Consider the following 23,910-nt stretch of genomic DNA (forward strand, 5'->3'; position numbering starts at 1 on the left):
GGCATCTAAGAAGTTTAACTCCAGGACTATTGTTGCTAAGGCTGTTGATTCCAAGTTTTCCTCTGAGGTGGAGAACATACTGGATGCTACTATGGGAAGTTTGGGACCCATCACTAGGAACAGAGCAAACTTGCTAGGACAACAAGCATTTCAAGTGCCGTCCGCATCAGTTTCTATTTTTGTTCTTTCATCTTCAAAGGGGCAAGATTCTTTCCGAATGAATTGGAAGAAGGAGAGAATATAGTTGATATTGTTGAAAATACGTTTGTTCGACTTAGTCTTTTTAACACAAGAAATTACACTATTTAAGATGAAGATGATGTGTTGATCACTAGATCTGCCCTAGTCACTCCACGTAACTTGTTTCAAACAAATTTCAATTGGGGAAAAAATTCGTGCTTTACTCCATCATCCATAACGGCCATCTAAGCGATGATGACTAACGCCTCAACTTTTGAAGAATAACTGACAAGTTTGACAAAGGCAATTGAAGGTCTAACAAAATATATGCAAGATCAGGATAATTGAATTATCAAATTAACGGATAGAGTTGAAAATGTTATGGAGGGGTACTCAATTCATGCACCTGGAAAACATCCCGTAATGCAAGAAAAGGGAGATTCAGTTATAAAACAAATAAATATGGGTGATGAGCTGCAAGTATCCGCTGAACGAGGAATTCTCAATCATCAACTGAAGGACTTCATTATGGAAACTATCACAGATAAGTATGACGTGTCTTCAAAGTCATTATTTACGTATGCAAAGCCATATATTTCAAGAATTGATGTTTTGAAGATGCCTATAGGTTATCAACCTCCAAAATTTCAATAATTTGACAAAAAGGGAAATCCAAAGCAACATATTGCCCATTTTGTTGAAACTTGCAATAATGCTGGAACATATGAAGATTATCTAGTCAAACAATTTGTGCGCTCCTTACAAGGAAATGCCTTTGACTAGTATACGTATCTCGAGGCTAGCTCTATTGATAGTTGGGAACAACTTGAGCATGAATTTCTCAATCGTTTCTATAGCACAAAGTCTATTGTGAGCATGGTTGAATTCACAAATACACGTCAATGGAAAGATGAACATGTCATCGAGTTCATCAATCGATGGAGAAATGCAATCCTTAATTATAAGGATAGACTTAGTGAAACTTTCAGAATAGAAATGTGTATTCAAGGAATGCGTTAGGGACTATGTTATATTCTACAGGGTATTTGTCACGACCTAGCCCCGTGACTAGTGTCCAAATTGGACCCTCGTATACACACATATTATCTATAGTCAATCGGCAATTAAGCATGATAAAGGATTTATATGGGTAGCACGTTGTCTCAAACTGTTACTTATATATATACTAAAATCACCTATTTCTTGGGGAGTCTTAATTGTCAAAAATAAGATAACATAATATGTAAGCCGACAAGGCTTCCATTCTGAATGTAAACGTCCAAAAACATAAGTCATACTAGTACACCGGACAACATCTATATACAACCCACTCATATGTCTACAGACCTCTAAGAGAATTAACAATAGCATATGACGGGACAGGGCCCCGTCGTACCCCTAAATACACAAATATATACATTATAAGGATTAGTACCCAAAGTTTGGGCTCCGAGACAATGGAGCACTTCAAACTCGTTGAGTAGAATCCTAAGTTGGCGGCTCTCCAAAATGAGTATTTGTACCTGCAGGCATGAAATGCAGCCCCCCGAACAAAAGGGGGTCAGTACGAACTATGTACTGAGTATATAAAGCATAAAATACCGTAAAGGAGATCACATCTGAAATAAAGATTCAGGAGTCAAGTATCATAATCAATAAATCACTGTACCTGTGTCTTATAAAATGAAGACATGCATATCATCATATATCGTACCTAGCCCGTTATGGGACTCGGTGTCACAATTATATCAATATATCGTCATATGTATATATATACCATACCCGGCCCTCTAGCAAGGGACTCGGTGAATAGAGTAGTGTACACTGATACCGTACCCGGCCCATTATGGGACTCGGTGCCATAATCATATCGTCATATCATCATAATATCATATTATCATATCACGTACCCGGCCCTCTAGTAAGGGACTCGGTGAATAATGTAGTGGAATCCATACATGATAACATACCCGGCCTATCGTAGGACTCGGTGAATAATACCATAACAATATGCACGAATAAGGTATCATTAGCAACCTTGCGAAATTTGATCATTATCGGAGACTTAATAGAATAAGCAAAATAGTCCATCATTTGAAAACCAAGACAATAGTCATTATGAATCACATCAATTATGGATTATACTAAAATATGAATTATACCACAACATGAGTTATACCAACTAGGATGGCTGGAATCATACACATGAGTCAAGACATAACAATATAAATTTTGAAAATCAAGAACGGTAGCCATCCGAGTATATCTACGAATATGAGTTTCTTTGGAATTTAAGCATACGTCATTCGTTCTTTCATATGGATCATGCCAAAAGAAGAGGATGTTAACTTTACATACCTTTAGCGTTTATACGTATACGTTGTCCAATATTGTCTCAACCTATATTAAAACGTTAAGCACTATGATTAAGCTATGGACAAGAATAAAACGTAGTCTATCGTTAGTAGGTTATTTCTAAAAAAAATTGGACAGCACCTCCCCTATACCACTCACTTTTCCCACTTTTAAACCAGCCATATAATCATCAACCAACATCAACAATCCAAAATATTGACACAAAATAAGATTTATTATTCATGTTACCAAAGCAGTAAATTCGGAAAGTCAAGTACCTCACGTTGTATCTAAAATTTGAAAATGAAAACGGCAAAACTGGACTTTATAACCTTCATGAAACATTTAGATCTATGTCTTAAGTTTCCAATGCAAAAGAAATCAACTCAAAATTCATTTTCTACAAAGAGATATCATCAAAATACGAACAGCTATACATGAAGGAATTTTCAATCCAGAATCTGGACAGAATTTGTCTTAAGATTCATGCTCAGTTTTCGACATCATAACAGCAGATATAGACTAAGACATAAACATAAGAGTTGTAGGTACGTGTATTAGCTTTCCAAAACATGTTTAATATCTAAATTCGAAGGTCTACACAATGAGATATTCCAGAATTACTACCAGCTACTCAATTCCAAAAACGGGTTTGAACATTCAAAATCTTCATACACCTTTTTCCTCCAAATTCAAGAACAACAACTCATCAACAACATCAAAACAATATCAACCATTATTATACATCATCACTAACCTAATTTCATCCATTTAATCTACCTAAAACAACCCTTTAACCCATAAATCTCAACAAATCACCAAACTAGTTTATAACACTATTTTCTCCGTTCTAATCCGTTAAAACTCTAACTAAACTTGTTAACAATGAAAAGGAGACTTTAATATTACCTTGAATTTGCAGCACCACATAAAATCTTCTCCTTATTGGTTGATTTCTAGCTCAAATTGAAGCCAACACGACGTACAACAATTTTCTCTTCATGAGCTTCGGATTTCGGGACTTAATTTTGGTCGGATTTGGGATTTTTCTCAAGAACTCCCTTTCTCTCTCTCTTTGGAAATTTCCAGAATTATGTTGATCTTTGTATGAAGGAATAGTTACAAAAAATCAGATCTAATTTCGTAGGTATTGGGCCTGACCCGAATTAGAATTGGGTTGGGCCGAATTCACTATTTAGTTTGGCCTGTCAGACTTAAAACGTCTATATCTTATTACTCCGATATCACATTTCATCCCACAACCTATGGTTGGAAAGATATTTCAATTATCTACAACTTTCATGTTGAGAGTTTTCCCAAATTCTCAAATTATAAAGAGGTTATGGCCTCCCGAAGTCAGCTTACCCGAAATGTGACTTTAAGAAAAAACATATTTGATGGCTTCTATTTTGATTTGGCTTAAGGGTCCTTCTTGAGATGTATTTTACTACACATAAATTATTCATATAACTTGGCATCTACAACGAATCATGTCATTTTAAAATTCAAAATTAAAAGTTCTTGAATTTATAATCGTTAGCTTACGAATAATCCAAAATGCAAAAATACGGAATGTAACATTCTTCCCCCCTTTAGAACATTCGTCCTCGAATGTTAAACCCGCCTCATAAAGTCTTATAAGAGATTTGGGGGAATAGTCTTTTTTTTTCTTTTTTTTTTTGCAACAACAAATAGTTTCATATGTCAATCAATATAATTAATCGAGAGGTTTAAATTACCTGTAGGCGTAGAAAACAAGTGAGGATACTTATCCTTCATCTCTTCCTCGGCTTTCCAGGTCATCTCTTCTCTATTGTTATTTTGCCATAATACTTTGACGGAAGCCATATCCTTAGTACGTAACCTTCTGACTTGGCGATCAAGTATAGCTATAGGGTTTTCCTCATAAGAAAGCTCCTCCGTCACCTGGATATCATCCATGGGGAATACTTTAGAAGGATCACCAATGCATTTGCGAAGCATCGACACATGAAAAAAAAAGGGTGCACTGCTTCCAAATCAGATGGTAGGTCCAACTCATATGCAACCTTGCCTATTCTACGAGTAACCTGATAAGGGCCAATGTAGCGCGGGCTAAGCTTTCCTTTCTTACCGAATCTCATTACCCCCTTCATGGGTGACACCTTCAAAAACACCCAATCACTAACCTGAAACTCTAAGGGTCGACGTCGATTATCTGCATATGATTTCTGTCGACTCTGGGCTGCTAATAACCTTTCCCGAATAAGCTTGACCTTATCAACAGCTTGTTGAATCATATCAGGTCCGATTAACTTAACCTTACCAACATCAAACCAACCAATAGGTGACCTGCACTTCCTGCCATATAAAGCCTCATACGGTGCCATCTGAATGCTAGAATGGTAGCTGTTATTATAGGCAAACTCAATAAGTGGCAAATGGTCATCCCAAGTACCTCTAAAGTCAATAATACAGGCCCGTAACATATTTTCTAGCGTCTGAATAGTGCGTTCAGCTTGCCCATTAGTCTGAGGGTGAAATGTTGTACTAAGATTTATTTGTGTTCCCAATCCCTTCTGAAATGATCTCCAGAAGCTAGCTATAAATTAAGCCCCTCTGTCTAAGATAATAGATATGGGAATCCCATGAAGTCTTACTATCTCTTTGATAAATAACCTCGCATAGTCCTCTATTGAATATGTAGTTCTAACTGAAAGAAAGTGGGTTGATTTTGTCAGCCTATCTACAATCACCCATATGGAATCATACTTCTGTGGAGTGCTAGGTAAGCCTGTAAAAAAAATCACATTAATTGCTTCTCAATATTTTCTCAAGTGTTCTCTTAGTTAATTATGCCGTTCATAGACCTCCTCCGTTTGTCGACTCGCTTTAGTTCATTATAACGCACTCCAAGTTCTACTAGTAAATCGAAATTTCACCAGGGTAATATTTTGGTACTCCAATATTCTTTCTTTACCCTACTATGACAATCCGTATTCTGGAATCCTCGGCATCATGTGTAACTTTCTGACTTTGACTTGAAGGTCTTTAACTATCATTTGTTTTTACCTCTTGATCTTGATCTTTTGGGTTGGTTATCAATTAGTGTTAAGGTTCCTTCATCTTATAACCTTACCGTCATCCAGTAACCAGTAACCCGCCTATTCTGATTGTCTCGGTTAAGTCATTTCATAATTTCCTTTACCCTAACTGGCAATATTTTAGGCATAATATCTTGAGTCATTTCTCTATTTTTGACTCAAACTTTTCTATTGCCCCTTTACTCTAATTTTCTCTTACTTCTCTTACCACACATACTATTGCAATCTTTATACGAATATGTGTAGGTGCTTAAATCAGCCCAGAAAATACCTAAATGTCTCCACGTTAGTCTTTATGCAGTCCCTATATTTTCTCTTACCTCTTTCAGTTGATATCAGGACTCACCTATGGCTTTTGCCCCCAATACTAATTATATCTCTATAGTTTTTCCTCAAACCATCTTATACTTTTCTTTGATGTATCCGGAATATTGCAATCGCATTGTGGTTACTAAATTCTTATTCTGCTTATCAAGTAATCACTTGATATCACCCTTAGCATACCAATATTCATAGGCTGCATAACCAATCTTGTAGAATTTGTACAGCGTGTATTCAATTCTAATCATAGTCTTTCCTTCTCTTGGCTTATTCTGCTATAAATTTCTTATTGTACTAACACTCACTTGCTGTCTATTTTGTCATACTTGCATCCCTTCCTTTACTTACTATTAAGTTTTCTCATATTCTACCATATGAGAGATTTCTCTCCTTTGCTACTTGTATATCCCAATCTTATTAGCCGATAATTACGTTGCCAACATCTCAACCTCTAATCCAGTATAACCTTGCTATCATTTATAATATCTTCGAGCTACTTGTTACTATTCTCATGTTGTATTCGTCCTTTTTATAAGCATCCATCTTTTGATGTCACACTATCCAAGATCTTTACCAATAATTCTGAGCACCGTCTCAAATATCATCTTGGTTTTATTTTTCCATTTATTGCTGACTTTCAAATTTTTCTAACTTGTTCCAGCATGGGATCTCATATGAAGTTTAGGTGTTCACCTTAACGTGTTGCAGTGTCAGTTAATTTCATCTTACAGTTATATTTTTCTCATCCACTTCCCCCCTTTAGGGTGTACTCATATCATTATCTATTTATATTCTACTCTCTGTCCCCATTTCAAATTTTCAAATTCATGCGATTCTTTTCCAATACATTATCTCTGTCTTTCTTTATATCATCAATAACTTAGATTACCCATGTACGAAACATTAACACAATCACAAGGTGATGAGAATTCCCGATATATAGTACAAAATCTCGTCTGATAAATGGTACTCAAATGATATAATTAATGTAGCAATTCATTCAAAGCCACATTCCATTTATTCTAATCAGTAATTAGCTAGTGTTTATAATCGTTTTAAATTCTCTATTCGGTAGCACTTATATTCTAGTGATCAGTGTTCCAAGCTTTCTTATAACGCTATCTTTATCTCAATAGATATCACATGTTCCTCTAGTAAACTCACAATACATCCGTTATTTTTGCAAATCTACATTTCCTATCATTTAAGGATTTCACTATTTTTCGAGGTGAAGTCACATATACACAATACTCCTTTATGCCTTATACGCTTTCACCCTTGTTGTGTACCCAATACTAACTTTTAGTCTTACTCAAAATCATATCCATTAGCCACTTTTCCGCTAGACTTTACTTATTTTCATAACGATTCTCATCATACTCCTATTATATTCTGTTCTTACTCAATCCCATAGTGTAACACTTTTTAACCTTATTCACGATTCTTACTAAGGGTCAATTATACTCGGTGGAGTAAGCGTACTTAACCTTTTTGTAAATTATCCCTTAGTATCAAAACCCCTTTCGAATCATCCTAGCATTTCATGAACAACACATGAAATACATGATCCTGAATATTCCACAAGTTTATGTTTTCCATTCACCAGTTCCATCTCTAATTAATTGGTTAAGGACTAATAAAATATTATCATAAGGCATTCTTCAACCACCACCAAAAGGAAGCTAGAATCCAACGAGCACCACCGGACCTCTTAGTGCTTGATGCACCTGGTTTACCTCCAAGGTTATTCTTAAATTTTGAATGAATTATTTAATTCACAAACTAATTGTTGAGTGCCTTGTACTTCTCAATGGAAGTAAAACTTAATTATGAGACGTATTTTTTTTTCCTTCAACAAAAGCTTCTTTTAAGGAAAACATGCGATTGGAAGTTATCTTGGTTCGTTTAAATCAATTCTAAATAGGCTTTTTCCGAAATAAAATTTCCCAAATAAAAATGGTGTCCCTTAATGATGACATTGGGGTATTTCTTAACTCTTTACTACAACACAATAAATTTACCTCATGGTTATCAACCTTCAAAATATATTATGAACTTATGTCCCACTTTCTCTTCTTTTTTTTTTGAAAAAAAATAGGCAGAGTTTCCTCTGTATTTCTTACTATCTCAAAATCTGCACGCAGAAAATACCAACAATGCCTCACAGGTTCAACATATATATATTCATATCATATCGCAGCCACACAGGGCACCCAATATCAACAACAGTATGAAAATGATGGACTTACCTCTTATGTCCGACTCGAACTGCACCTGTTACACTTTCATGTCTACTTTTTCTTTCAATTTTCAACTTTACATTTCAATCATACTTCAATATGCTTACCTTATCCACCATACCTCTTTCGCATCATTACTTACCCGTATATTGTGTAGCTTCCAATATCATCAATCGTTTTCTTCTATCGATGTCGTTCTTCAGCTGAAATCAAAAGATAGAAAAAAAGAATTTCATGTCCTACGGCTGGGCTCTATCGCACGATCTTAGATATGAAAGAAAGGCAACGTCCTAAATGTCTTGTAGCCTCCTATTTATAGATGTGGTGCACAACACACCGATAAACAAGACTCTACTAGACACGGTCTGTAGACACTCCGAGGATGAACTGCTCTGATACCACTTTTGTCACGACCTAGCCCCGTGACTAGTGTCCAAATTGGACCCTCGTATACACACATATTATCTATAGTCAATCGGCAATTAAGCATGATAAAGGATTTATATGGGTAGCACGTTGTCTCAAACTGTTACTTATATATATACTAAAATCACCTATTTCTTGGGGAGTCTTAATTGTCAAAAATAAGATAACATAATATGTAAGCCGACAAGGCTTCCATTCTGAATGTAAACGTCCAAAAACATAAGTCATACTAGTACACCGGACAACATCTATATACAACCCACTCATATGTCTACAGACCTCTAAGAGAATTAACAATAGCATATGACGGGACAGGGCCCCGTCGTACCCCTAAATACACAAATATATACATTATAAGGATTAGTACCCAAAGTTTGGGCTCCGAGACAATGGAGCACTTCAAACTCGTTGAGTAGAATCCTAAGTTGGCGGCTCTCCAAAATGAGTATTTGTACCTGCAGGCATGAAATGCAGCCCCCCGAACAAAAGGGGGTCAGTACGAACTATGTACTGAGTATATAAAGCATAAAATACCGTAAAGGAGATCACATCTGAAATAAAGATTCAGGAGTCAAGTATCATAATCAATAAATCACTGTACCTGTGTCTTATAAAATGAAGACATGCATATCATCATATATCGTACCTAGCCCGTTATGGGACTCGGTGTCACAATTATATCAATATATCGTCATATGTATATATATACCATACCCGGCCCTCTAGCAAGGGACTCGGTGAATAGAGTAGTGTACACTGATACCGTACCCGGCCCATTATGGGACTCGGTGCCATAATCATATCGTCATATCATCATAATATCATATTATCATATCACGTACCCGGCCCTCTAGTAAGGGACTCGGTGAATAATGTAGTGGAATCCATACATGATAACATACCCGGCCTATCGTAGGACTCGGTGAATAATACCATAACAATATGCACGAATAAGGTATCATTAGCAACCTTGCGAAATTTGATCATTATCGGAGACTTAATAGAATAAGCAAAATAGTCCATCATTTGAAAACCAAGACAATAGTCATTATGAATCACATCAATTATGGATTATACTAAAATATGAATTATACCACAACATGAGTTATACCAACTAGGATGGCTGGAATCATACACATGAGTCAAGACATAACAATATAAATTTTGAAAATCAAGAACGGTAGCCATCCGAGTATATCTACGAATATGAGTTTCTTTGGAATTTAAGCATACGTCATTCGTTCTTTCATATGGATCATGCCAAAAGAAGAAGATGTTAACTTTACATACCTTTAGCGTTTATACGTATACGTTGTCCAATATTGTCTCAACCTATATTAAAACGTTAAGCACTATGATTAAGCTATGGACAAGAATAAAACGTAGTCTATCGTTAGTAGGTTATTTCTAAAAAAAATTGGACAACACCTCCCCTATACCACTCACTTTTCCCACTTTTAAACCAGCCATATAATCATCAACCAACATCAACAATCCAAAATATTGACACAAAATAAGATTTATTATTCATGTTACCAAAGCAGTAAATTCGGAAAGTCAAGTACCTCACGTTGTATCTAAAATTTGAAAATGAAAACGGCAAAACTGGACTTTATAACCTTCATGAAACATTTAGATCTATGTCTTAAGTTTCCAATGCAAAATAAATCAACTCAAAATTCATTTTCTACAAAGAGATATCATCAAAATACGAACAGCTATACATGAAGGAATTTTCAATCCAGAATCTGGACAGAATTTGTCTTAAGATTCATGCTCAGTTTTCGACATCATAACAGCAGATATAGACTAAGACATAAACATAAGAGTTGTAGGTACGTGTATTAGCTTTCCAAAACATGTTTAATATCTAAATTCGAAGGTCTACACAATGAGATATTCCAGAATTACTACCAGCTACTCAATTCCAAAAACGGGTTTGAACATTCAAAATCTTCATACACCTTTTTCCTCCAAATTCAAGAACAACAACTCATCAACAACATCAAAACAATATCAACCATTATTATACATCATCACTAACCTAATTTCATCCATTTAATCTACCTAAAACAACCCTTTAACCCATAAATCTCAACAAATCACCAAACTAGTTTATAACACTATTTTCTCCGTTCTAATCCGTTAAAACTCTAACTAAACTTGTTAACAATGAAAAGGAGACTTTAATATTACCTTGAATTTGCAGCACCACATAAAATCTTCTCCTTATTGGTTGATTTCTAGCTCAAATTGAAGCCAACACGACGTACAACAATTTTCTCTTCATGAGCTTCGGATTTCGGGACTTAATTTTGGTCGGATTTGGGATTTTTCTCAAGAACTCCCTTTCTCTCTCTCTTTGGAAATTTCCAGAATTATGTTGATCTTTGTATGAAGGAATAGTTACAAAAAATCAGATCTAATTTCGTAGGTATTGGGCCTGACCCGAATTAGAATTGGGTTGGGCCGAATTCACTATTTAGTTTGGCCTGTCAGACTTAAAACGTCTATATCTTATTACTCCGATATCACATTTCATCCCACAACCTATGGTTGGAAAGATATTTCAATTATCTACAACTTTCATGTTGAGAGTTTTCCCAAATTCTCAAATTATAAAGAGGTTATGGCCTCCCGAAGTCAGCTTACCCGAAATGTGACTTTAAGAAAAAACATATTTGATGGCTTCTATTTTGATTTGGCTTAAGGGTCCTTCTTGAGATGTATTTTACTACACATAAATTATTCATATAACTTGGCATCTACAACGAATCATGTCATTTTAAAATTCAAAATTAAAAGTTCTTGAATTTATAATCGTTAGCTTACGAATAATCCAAAATGCAAAAATACGGAATGTAACAGTATTAAACCCAAATTATTTGAGGAACTAGCCACACGTGCTTATGATATGGAGTTGAGCATGTCTGCAAGCGGAATTGAAGGACCACTTATTTATGAGCCTCGTAAGGAAAAAGATAAAATGGAGGTAAAGAAAGGAAAAAATCGGCACCTAAGTTTGGAAATAAGGAGTCAATGAATGTTAATGCCGTGCCTTTAAAAATAGCTACAAATCTAAGCAAGAATCAAAGGATGATGACTACGACTTTTCAGAATAACGCTGGTAGAAAGCTGACTTTGAAGGAAATGCAGGCAAAAGAGTATCCTTTCTTGGACTCAAATGTCCCAGCAATTTTTGAAGAGCTTCTGCATTAAACTCTTTGAGCTACCTGAAATGAAGCGTCCAAATGAGGCTGGGAGGACTAATGATCCAAATTAATGGAAATATCACCGTTTGATGGGCCATCCTATTAAAAATTTTATCTTTAAGAAAAAGATCATAGACTTGGCCCATGAAGGAAAGATATTGCTTGAAGACGAGAAAGAGAGTTTAAATCAAGTCTCTGTCACTTTTGATTCACTCGACCCCATAGTTCTTTGCAACTTTGTTGAAATACATTATGGTGGTGATGTCCTAGCCACATCATCACCAAAAATAATTAAATTTGGTGACTTCAAACTGATAGATATTAACACATCATCGCTTGTTCATTTGATGAATGAAGTAATAGGGGAAGATAAACCTCTAGAGGAAAATCAATCTTGTGATGCTTATACTGATGATGAAGGATGAATTTTAGTGACACGACAAAAACGTTGTAAAATGAGCTTGCAAAGAGAGATCAGTAAGCAAGTGACAAGAGCAAAGATGAAAAAACTATCTAAAACTCAAAGGGTAAAGAAGAATGTGAAGAAGTCAAGAGTTGGGGGGAATTACTATAAAAAACAACGTTCTCCGGTGACATTAGAGGAATTCTTTCCAAGTTGGTTCCGTGAAAAGATTTCTCATTGGGACACCAAGGCCTCATGTTGTAACATTGATAAAGAAGAGACAATGGGAGAAGGCTCATCGACATCATTACTTCCATCACATGAATGCCCTATCAAGTCTTACTCTGAAGAAGTAGACACTTGTGATGCGAAGTTTACATTTACTAATGATGATTTTTTATTGGGTGAAGTGTAGCATAATCGTCCTTTATATATAGTAAATTCTGTGCGTGGACATAAAGTAAATAGGATCATGGTAGATGATGGATTTGGGATCAATATTCTCCCTATTCGTACTGTGAAGGAACTTGGAATCCCGATAAATGAACTGTCTGAAAGTCGTCTGATGATTCAAAGATTTAACCAATGAGGGCAGAGTGTTAATGGTGTTGTCAAATTAGATATAACGATGAAAGATATGCGTTCAAGTGCATGGATGCATGTTATTAACTCAAAGACCTCGTATAATATCTTGTTAGAAAGGCCATGGATACATCAGAACAAAGTGGAAATGTCCACCTTCCATCAATGTTTCAAATACTTTGAAAAAGGTGTTCAAAAGAAGGTAGTTGCTGATGATGAACCTTTCACCGAAATAGAAGCGCACTTTGTTGATGCAAAATTCTACTTAAAGAATTATGTTTCAAAAGAAGTCAAAGTTTATAACGCGATACCTGCTGATGTCACAAAAAGGATTGATATAGCACCTGATAATGCGATGGTCATGATTGAAAAGAATGAAACACTTTCAGATATGAGTAAAGTACCTAAGACAAGTGAGGCATCTTCAAGTAAGAGAATGATTCCTATTTCTCACTATGTCCCAAAGACAAACAAGGTCAAGATCCCACCCTCTGAGTTGCAGAGTAGCAAGTTGATATTTTCTATCAAGCAAATTGATGCAATCAAATCACCTTTAAAAATGATAGAAGGATTTGTCAAACCATCGAATAATGATTCATATGAATCACTTCCTAGAAAACGTACATCGTATCTTGATGAACTCAAGAGTGTATGCAAAAAGGAGCATCAAAATTGTCAATGCCAATGATAAAAATAAATAAAATGAGTGAGACTATTTGTAGACAAATAGTGATGGTGAGAGAGTCCTTCTCCCAAAATAACTACAATCACTTTTTGAGTTAAGACTCTAGTGGAATAATACAAATTTATTCTCTCCAAATTCTAATTGGTTGTGAATATCTCAAAAATTTCATAAATTCATGAGATATACACAAAGAGAGATTATGAAGACATTAAATATTGTCTTTCTCAAAAAAAAATTCGAATGTCCCATAATCTCTTGGGTATTCATAAAGATCAAGATCTCAAAAATTCCACAAATTTACGGAATATTCATAAAGAGATCAAAATATGCCAAACTCTTCTTGATAATCAAATAATTCAAGAAGATCCACAAATCCTTTCATGGAGATCAATTTCAAATCATCCTAGCTAGTTCGAGAAATAAGCCACTAACGGCCCTTGATCATGATGGAGATCAAATTCAAATCATCCTAGTTCGAGAAACATGCCACTAACGGCTCTCGAATCAAGGAGAAAATCCAGAGAGAAGAAAGGGGAAAAATAGATTTGTACCCGCACTATTCATCAATAAAATATTCCTATTTCTTCATATTATAATTTATTTTCTATCACTTTAAAATTTGTTGTAAACAAGTATAACACTATTTTTATGGGGTTATTTATTATTGATGATCATGAGAATACAAAAAAAAAAAAAAAGCAAGAAGAGAGCTCGTGGATCAAAGACCACAAATTTTCTACAAAACTACAAAGTTCAAGTAATCAAATTCAAGCTCAATGTCACGCCACGAGAGGGTAGGCACTTGAAAGCCATTTTTGACCCTCAAGCGAACCACCTGATTCAATCACTTTATCAATCAGTCATAAATGCTCAAAGGAAGGCTCAATCATGACATACTATTCATAATATAAGCGCCGAAGGCCAAACATGTTTAACTCAACAAAATAAGTATAATAGGACTCCTCAAAATAACAGTCCAACCTCCCCACACTCTAGTCTATGAAGCCTCTATTAAAGTCGAGAAGGTGCCAATGACAAGCCCATGGCTACCAATAATCAAGATAAAGGAAGCAACAACAATAAAACTATACAAGGAACTCAACATCCTCCAGAAACTAGGAGGACTCACCAACTAGCTGGGAGTGTAAGTGGATCTTCAACGGAGCGCCGGTTGATGATCTCTGGTATCTATCGCTGCATCATAAAACGATGCAGGCCAAATGGCGTTAGTACATGGAATGTACGAGTATGTAAAATGACAGGATGAAACAAACATCAAGGAAACATCAACATCAACTCAGGGTCTCAACTCATACATACATGACAACTCACTCAAGTGTACTAAGTCCAACAAGAATAGCTTAGACAGGACTAACTCATAAACCACTTAACTCAACTGACTCAGAGCACTATCAAGGCCTAAATGGGAGTTTCTCTTAACCGACAATCATCACCTATGAGCCGGTGATAGTACAACAATCAGACTTTGTTGCCACGTTCGTCCATACCTTGCCAGGGCATGAACGCCTCCCTAATCATAGATACCATCGATTAGTCAAGTTCTATCATTTCAGGACAATAAAATGGGAAACATCCGACTTTAATGGTTCGATCCCAGGGGAAGCATCCGACTTTAACGGTTCCATCCCTACCTACGTTGGCGGCGTAGTTTCTGGGGTTCGAGTATGGACTATACTCTTACCCGCTTCGGTGCTCGATACTCCTCCAATGACTCTATGCTCATAAGACTCCATCCAATCATCTCAAACAAGCCCTCACGGCTAGTTTCATGTGGAACATTTCCCACTCATCAACTCTATCCTCATTCTTAACTCAATTTAAGTCATAATGACAAGTCTCATTTAGGACCTTGTCCACTCGTCAATTCTATACTCCAATTAACTCAATCAAGCCTCATTTAGGTAAGCATTTATGACACTTCCTCAAGACTCATCACAACTCTATGACTTTAGCTCAATAATTCAAGTAGAATAACACATTTAAGGAAAATGACTTAAGCAACATAATCACCTGGCTAAAGAGATCAACAAAACATAATAATAAGTCATCTCCATCAACTCATACTAACATGAGGGTTTTAGGAATTTCTTAGCTCAACAACATCAACACATATAACATTAAATAAATAGGGAACAAAACTCATTTAAACTTAGACCATACCAAGAAACTCTATTTTTTTCATGGACATCTAACCTCAAAGCAAGAATAGGGCACATGGGTGGACTCAACCCATGTTTTGGTTAGCCTTACATACCTTAGTGAAGACTTGAAGAAAACCTTGTGGTTGGGTCTTCAATGGAGGACTCAAATCTCGAAGCTCTCAGACTCTTTTTGTTGGAAATAGAGAAGAAGAAGAAGAGAGAGAGAGAGAAGCTCCTAGGGCTTTTTAGAGAGAGAGTGGGGGCTGAAGAAATGATCCCAAAATAGTCTAGGGTGATACATATATAATTTGGGGCAATTTCCAAATTGCCCCTTCTCAAAGTTTTGAAAAATAGGCAAAAATGCACCTGGCGCGATAGTGGCGCGTCGCGCCATTGCAGCGCCAGGCCAATTACGCCTAAAAAACCTGCACACCTCGCAGTGGCGCGCCGCGCCAGAGACCAAACTACTGAGGCATGTTTCTGACGCGATAGTGGCGCGTCGCGCCCTTACAGCGCCAAGGCCAAAGTTTCTGGATTCTGGAAAATTGGCCTGAAAAACCCTGCACAACTTTTAGTGGCACGTCGCGCGAAGGACCAAACTACTGAGGCATGTTTCTGGCGCGATAGTGGCGCGTCGCGCCCTTACAGCGCCAAGGTCATTTACCCAGCAGTTGCAACCCAGGCCAAAAATGAAATTCCTGCCGCGCTAGTTCGTCTTAGGAGCGTCATATCTTTCGACTCCGAACTCCAAAATTCGCATTCTTGGTGGCGTTGGAAAGAAGACTCAACGACCTTTGATTTAATAGATCGTGGGCCACCCAGATCGTCATCTATCAAAAGATAGGGTCGTTAGAAGTCAACCCCTAAAGCGAACTCCTCCTCGAACTTAGTCACGACGAATCCTTGGGTTAAATTTGGTCCTAGGGGTCCTTCATGACCCCACATCACCTCTAATGCTGCAATATTTCTCAACAACTCGTCTTACTCACGCGAAGGCTCCACAATACTCGAGTCCGACCCTCCCCGAACACAAGAAGGGTCCAAATCTTAAGGAAAAATTTTGAGGGGTGTTACACTCAAGTTCAAGATCAAGAACGAAGGAAAATATCAAGAAATATATGATCAAGTTACTTATTCATATTTATTATTCGTCATAACCATACAAGTGTTCGTGACGAATAATTTAAATCCAAATTTGAAGAAGAAAATTGAAGATCAAGCTATTCAAGCCCTTGACTTTAAATCAAATTCAAGTTCAACATATTCCATATTATTTGAAGAATCAGAGGATTATCATAGAGATTGTAACACGCACTACATTTTGAAATCAAATATTACTCTTTGTTACTCCAATTTTTCGGTCTTGATAATTTATTTTTCTCGACTCGAAAATTTATTATTTACAACAAGTAAAAGATTATTTTCTTTTATTCAATTAGTAAGTGGCTAAGACATTTAATTTTTTCATAAAAATCTCTAAAAATAATAAAATTATCAATAGCCAATTGAATTTTCATTCAAATATATATATATATATATATATATATATATATATATATATATATATATATATATATATATATATATATATATGTGCTTGATTTTTTCTATTTTTACTTTACATTAAATCTCTCAAAAACTTAGCCAAGCGGATTATTTTATCGACTTGCTACATGATATCTTATTTTAAATACAGTAATAAACATTACTATACATGATGTCAATCTACCAAATTTCAAAATATTAAAAGAGTTCTCTTATTTCATCACCTGCTATCATCCAAAATATTATCACAAAATTCCATCCTCCTCGATTAGTATTTTTTATTATAAGAATGGATAGTGAAGATGGTTGTGGCTAGGGCTGTACAGGGCAAATCGATAAACCGCATCAAATTGACAAATCGAACCAAATCGAAAAAAAGCCCGACTAGTGGTTTGGTTTGACTTGGTTTGGTGTTTGGAAAAAAAACCCGACCATTATAGGGTTGGTTTGGTTTTAACTAAAAAAAGTCAAACCGAACTCAAACCAACCCGATTATAGATATACTATTTTTAAATTATGTTATACATAAAAATATTTATTAAAATGTAATTTATAAATATTTTTAAAATTTTTGTCATAATTTTTGTTTTCTTTCTTACATTTAGATTTGGATTTGAGAAACTCATCTAAATAATATACAAAAAAAGCTCATCTTATAAAGTTATATTATAAAGTTAAAACTTCAAACAGTGTTCTGCCTCCATCTTATATGTTGATATTTTGTACTAGAACTCCTTTTTAGAAGTATTGCTCTGTGCTTTTTATTAGATACTATGAAAAATCAGAGAAACCCGAAAAAACCCGAAAAAACCAAAAAATCCAAAAAAATCCGAAAAACCCGAGAAATTTGATATCGAAAAACCCGACATAAATAATTTGGTTTGGTTTGTAAAAAATCCGAATCAACCCTATTCATGTACACCCCTAGTTCTGGCTATTAAATCTCTTTTAATTTTTTTCGTGAATTTGATTGATATGGGCCATGAAACAAGAACTCCGTGTCAAACATAAACATTCAATCGTAAAAATACAACAAACCCTCTTTTCAAATGTCTTGTTTTTTTTTGTGAAGTATTGGACATAAGTGCGACTATTATTGAATCTAATATATCTTTTTTGATTTCATGTGTCAATTGTGTCGGCCATACTGTTTATGTTTTTAATAATTAGAAGTAAAATCTGCAGATAACATAATTGAACCAACCAAAAGAAAAAAAGAAGAAAAAGCTGCAATAATGGAGGCAAGTGTGAGAGAAATGAATGGAATAATTAAACAGAGGGAGTCCGGAGTTAAAAAAGCTATTTTTCTAAAAAATGTATAAAGAATCAATCTTTTTTAAAAAAAAACAAAAAGAGATAAATCGCTACCTCAACAGTAACTTTGTAAAATTTAATTATTTTTTAAAAACATTCCTACAATAGCAACAATTTTCAACTATTTTTTTTTAATAACATCGCTGCAAGTGCAGCTATTTTCAACTTTTTTTTTTCAAAGAAAAAATCAATGCTATTGCAACAATTTCCTCCCTATGTAGTTTTCAAAAAACAAATTTCTTGCTCCACTTTGCGCAGGACTAAGAGCGGAGCTGATGGGTGCAATCTTAATGTTTTTTCATTAGCTAGTATTGTTATTTGTTGAACTAGAAGAATCAAGCTGATGTAAAACTATTAGTTAGTTAGAAGATAACTAAGGTTAGTTAGATTAACTCAATTTGTTAAAGTGTGGTTAAATAGTTTGTTAAAGTGTCAGTAGTTTGTTGAAGTGTCCCAAAATAGCCTTAAATTATTGAAATTGATACAAAAATATCATTCGTTAACCTATTGGTCATGAAAAGCCCTTGGGGTTAACCTTTGTGGCCCTTTTATGCCCTTATCACAAACGCCGCCCCTGTTAGTTAAATTAATTAGCCTTTTCGTTTAACATGTGACATGATTTGATTCGTTAGAAATTTAATTAACTAAAATACCCAGCCTCTCTCCTCTAATGTTATGGTTAAAGTTTTACCTAAGGAAAGTCATCATTTGAAGTTTATAGATTTTTTTAATTTGTTATTAAACACAAATTATTTTAGTATTATGTTTGCAACTATAATATTTATATATATTTAATAAATTTCTTGATATGAAAAGAATCTAAACAAAAATTATTAGATTTGTCACTTTTTGTAGTTATTGATTTAGCTCCGCCGCCTTTGCTTACTAGCGTTAGTAATAAGATAGTAGACTTATTTAGTAGGCCTTTTCATAAAGTTGCTTGGCTCTTTTCATTCATATATTTCTTTTAATAAAATACAGCAATGAAGACTGAAGTCGTATTAAAACTTTTTTCTTTCATTTCAATTTTTGCCACTCAGAGTGGAGTGCTAGTTATATTTACAGATTAATCGAAGTAGCTTTTGTCTAAATTTTATATTCAAACTACAATAATATTGAATATATACACTTTTAATTTAGAATCCATTAATTTTTAAAGACCGGAATGTTGAAACTATAAGCTTCGGTTTTATTTGTTACTATGTATACCTTCAAAAAGCCCAAAATATTTTCGTCAAAGGATTAGCAAAAAATGGGAGATAAAAAACAAAAAAGAAAAAAAACAACCAAATTTATGATGTCGCCCTTCCTTCAAGAAAAGGAGAAATCAAATATGATTAAAAAAAAGAGAAAATTATGCGGATAAGCAAACATATACTAGTTAATTAGCTAATATAGTTATAATTTGAATTAATTATAGCTCACGACAAACATTTAGCTGTAATAGTTTGAGTTTTGTATAATTCGCGCGATTATACAATTGAGTTTTGTATAAGTCGCACGATTTATACAAACGTTGTGCGCGAATCGAATTGTATAGCGAAGTATACAAACACTACAAATTGTATAGTGAATTATACAAACGTTGTGCATGAATTGCACAGTGAAATCTACAAATGTTATACAAAAACTTTGAATTGTATAGCAAATTATATAAACGTTGCTATAACTATAGCTACGAATTGTAATTAAAAAACTATATCTATGGAGCATAATTAAGATATTTTTGAATGACTATATACGAAAATCCCCCCGAAAAATTTAGAGCCAACACCTAACAATATATGACACCAGATCAAACAAAAACTCGAATGGATTGACATATATATATATTAGAATTTATAAGCTTCAAATACTTGGCATTTATTGCTGCTAAGTATACCTTCAAGAAGCCAAAAACATGTTCCTCCAATGGAAGGATTAGAAAAATATGGTAGATTTAAAATTTTCTAAATATGTCGCTCTTTCTTCAATAGAGAGAAAAATCAAATATAATATATAAAATGAACAAGCACCTAATAATAATACCAGATAACAGTGCACAAAAACTCGAATTAATTCTTATTCAATAAAATCATCACAAAGTAAATCAACAAAGCTCAAAGTGATTTCTTTTTCACCTTCATTTCTAAACTGAAAAGAAACCGGCTTCAATACAACTTCATATATTGTTGTACATTTTATAAAAAGAAAAATGAGTGAGAAGAAAACACACATGAACTCATGCAAACATTATTAGAATTATAAAGAAAACCACACACTCACGCAATTGCATGCAGCAATCACTTATTAGAAACATTGGAGCCATTGTTTGCTTAAAACATACACTTGATGAATGGTACGTACGACTATCCAGATGATGTACTATAAACAGAGTCGACAAACAACAAGGTGATTGTGTCTTTAAGGAAGCTTTGTGAATCCGTAAAATCATCCGCTTGGAGAATATCTACGAGACGTGAAAGATTCAAGGCAGGTTCAAGGACAAACGTTGGTACTTGAGTAGCATATAAATAATCTGTGTTTATGTCTTTCCACGCATTTCCAATTTGCCTCCAAGCCTCACCATATGCCTCTTCTTTCGAAGCTCCATATTCTTTCATGTAACATTCAATGAATGAAGCTCCATGTTCTCTTTGTTGTTCGTGCTGCATCAAATACATTTATTTCAATACCATATTTAAACAATTAAGTTCAATTCAAACTATATAATATACTTACTTCATGTCCAATAATATCGTCCTTTAATCTATTGATTAGTGATGAAGCTGGAGCAACCAAAGACTCATTTATCATCCATTCAAACATGTCCTTGGATATAAATTCCTCCGCAACAATCAAACAAGTAATCAAAATCAATAGATTGGAAACGCTTATAGTAGCGTTTCTCTTATATTCCTCGCATTTTGGAATAATGCCATCTCTCAACCATTCTGCTTCCTTAAGATAGCTTCTGACCCATTTATTCGTCTACAAATATATACAGACATTAGAAACCTTGTTTGTAAAATCAATGATATCCATCTCTGGTTTTGCTTAGACATACCTCAATTTTCGCATAGTAGACATAGTGTGCTTTCCCATCTTTGGTCAATTCGTCTTCCATTTCATCAAAATAATCTAAAAAGACTTGATAAAGAGGTCTCATATAGGGCGATATCGAATCCATAGCACTAATGTCACATCTGCACATGCATAAATAACACATTACACATATAAGTATTTCTTACTCAATGTTGCAAAGAGTTTAGTAATTAAGTTTTATAGTTTTACCTCTCGACTGCACTGGTAAAAGGCACAAGTTCGTCATAAGTTGCATAAGCATCATACAGATCATCAGTGATGGTAATGATAACGATTAATTTTGTTATCGTCCTTCTTGCATGTACATATTGAGGCTCAAAATACACTCCCGTTGCCCAAAAATAACATTCCACCAATTTGTCTCTTGCATATGGGTATTTATTTTCACACTCCAGATCTTTCCACCACCTATATATGTATAATATATCATACAAAGAATATATATACATTATATTTATGAGATTAATTAAAGAGGCTAATACATATATATAGTAGTACCTTGTAAGTTCATTAAGCTCTCTTTGGTACATCTTTTGCAAAATGTGGAAATCCAACTTTGCAAATTCCAAAAGCAAATCATCATGTGATTCAATGTTCTCATAAATACGTATGTATTTACGAGCTACTACTCTTGTTGCGTTTTTATGAATGGGCTGGATCAAGGCTTCACTAACTTGAGCCTTGAGTGAGTTACCCAATTGAGGGCCCATGGACTTGAGATGAGTAACAGTAAAAGATAGAGCTTCTTCAAGAATTTCTTCTCCGTGTACTCTTAGATGTGCTGCTTCGTATAAGCTTAATAATCCTTCAACATCTTTAGTAAGACTTTCCTTGAATTTTCCGTCATGGTTGGTGAATTTCTTGAACACATCTGATTAATTATTGTTATAGTGAGATATTAAATAATTTTTTGTAGATCTATACTAAAATTTTAAACATTCTAATTATTAGTAAAATTCCTACTGCCTTTGAGCTAATTTAACTTGAATATATTCTTGTTCGAGCCTTCATCTAAGTTATATAAATATTATATTTTCAATTTGGTAAAAAATTTAAATTCATGAAGATTAAATTCTAAATTCTCCTTGTCGCCGTTTTACTTTTGACCAAAAAGAAATTAGTATTTAATAAGGTGCATAGAATAATTAGAGTAGAGATACGATACCAGAAGACATGTTATGCCTTTGTCGTCTAACTAGTCTAAAACGAAGAGCAACAACGTAAAGATCATTGTCATCATCTTCATTTTTATTGTGTTCAGACTCATAAAAAATATTTTGAATGGTTGTTTTGATCTCGTTTTTGAAATGATATGCCACTCCCAATCGTTGGATTGTGTCAATCAAGACAAGTTTTTGTGTACTATTGTCAGGAGTTTCAACTAACATTTGCCTGACTTTTTCTTTCAACTCTTCAAGTTCAAGTTTTTGTTGGCTACTAATTTCCTGCACCAAATGTAAAAGGTTATTATTGGTCTACTATCTTTTAATAGCACCAAATGCAATCCAACACCAATAATAACATATTCAGTATAGGTGAGATCTAGGAAGGTAGAATGCACCTTATCCCTACCCCGTTGAGGTAGACAGACCGTTTTTGAAAGACCTTTAGCTCTAATAATGCACACAAAAAAGGGTTGAAAAAGAAAAAAATAGAGTAGTAAAGACGGCATACAAATAATAGGATAGCATTACATAGTTTTTAAAAAACAAGGAACAATAACAATAACTAAATAATACAATAATAATGAGATAATTGAAGCACAAAAAATGACATGAGGTAACATAAATCATAAAACAAGAAAATTACGAGAATAATGCTAGCTACTACGATTACTGATAAGAACAAAGAAACAATTATGATACATCAAACTACCATCAAGCCTGACCCACACAAAAAACGAGACATATATGAGTTTGTACATAACATACTGTGAGTTGAGGAGTGTAGGAGAGGAAATAGTCTCCCCAAACACTTGAGTGATAATTTGCCAATGGACGTGTAATAGTACTATCAGCCATTGCTAATTGATTCATGCTTTTTCTCTATCTCTCTCACTAATCTAAAATGTGAGATTTGGTGCTATATTTGGTGAGGCATTTTATAGTGCCCTTGGGGCGATAAGTGACAAAAGAGTCAAGTGATAATTACTTTACATTAAATCTCCCAAAAACATGGTCAAACTTATGATTTTATCCACTTGCGTAATGAACCGTTACACGATATATTATTTTAAACAAAGAAATAAACATTATTGTACATGATGTCAATCTACCAAATTTCAAAATATTAAAAGAGTTTTCTAATTCCATGACCTG

The 23,910-nt window shown here is 34.5% G+C and overlaps 1 protein-coding gene and 2 long non-coding RNA genes across 3 annotated transcripts; all 3 read right to left on the reverse strand.

Moving 5' to 3' along the window:
* Window positions 1-1,233: 1,233 nt before the first annotated feature.
* LOC129883314 (uncharacterized) lies at window positions 1,234-3,658 on the reverse strand. Its single transcript, XR_008765897.1, has 3 exons — window positions 3,445-3,658; window positions 2,539-2,580; window positions 1,234-1,703 (listed from the first exon to the last, which is right to left on the reverse strand). It is a non-coding gene; the product is annotated as an uncharacterized LOC129883314 (long non-coding RNA).
* Window positions 3,659-8,057: 4,399 nt separating this feature from the next.
* LOC129883315 (uncharacterized) lies at window positions 8,058-11,015 on the reverse strand. Its single transcript, XR_008765898.1, has 3 exons — window positions 10,802-11,015; window positions 9,896-9,937; window positions 8,058-9,060 (listed from the first exon to the last, which is right to left on the reverse strand). It is a non-coding gene; the product is annotated as an uncharacterized LOC129883315 (long non-coding RNA).
* A 9,711-nt stretch (window positions 11,016-20,726) lies between these two features.
* LOC129883313 (sesquiterpene synthase 14b) lies at window positions 20,727-23,673 on the reverse strand. The gene is made up of 7 exons (XM_055957963.1): window positions 23,524-23,673; window positions 22,758-23,037; window positions 22,091-22,463; window positions 21,782-22,000; window positions 21,555-21,693; window positions 21,230-21,478; window positions 20,727-21,156 (listed from the first exon to the last, which is right to left on the reverse strand). The coding sequence occupies exons 1-7, from the start codon at window positions 23,626-23,628 to the stop codon at window positions 20,857-20,859; spliced, it is 1,665 nt and encodes a 554-aa protein (XP_055813938.1). The 5' UTR covers window positions 23,629-23,673; the 3' UTR covers window positions 20,727-20,856.
* Window positions 23,674-23,910: the final 237 nt, after the last annotated feature.

The sequence above is a fragment of the Solanum dulcamara genome, chromosome 3 (assembly GCF_947179165.1).
Source record: "Solanum dulcamara chromosome 3, daSolDulc1.2, whole genome shotgun sequence".
Lineage (NCBI taxonomy): Eukaryota > Viridiplantae > Streptophyta > Magnoliopsida > Solanales > Solanaceae > Solanum > Solanum dulcamara.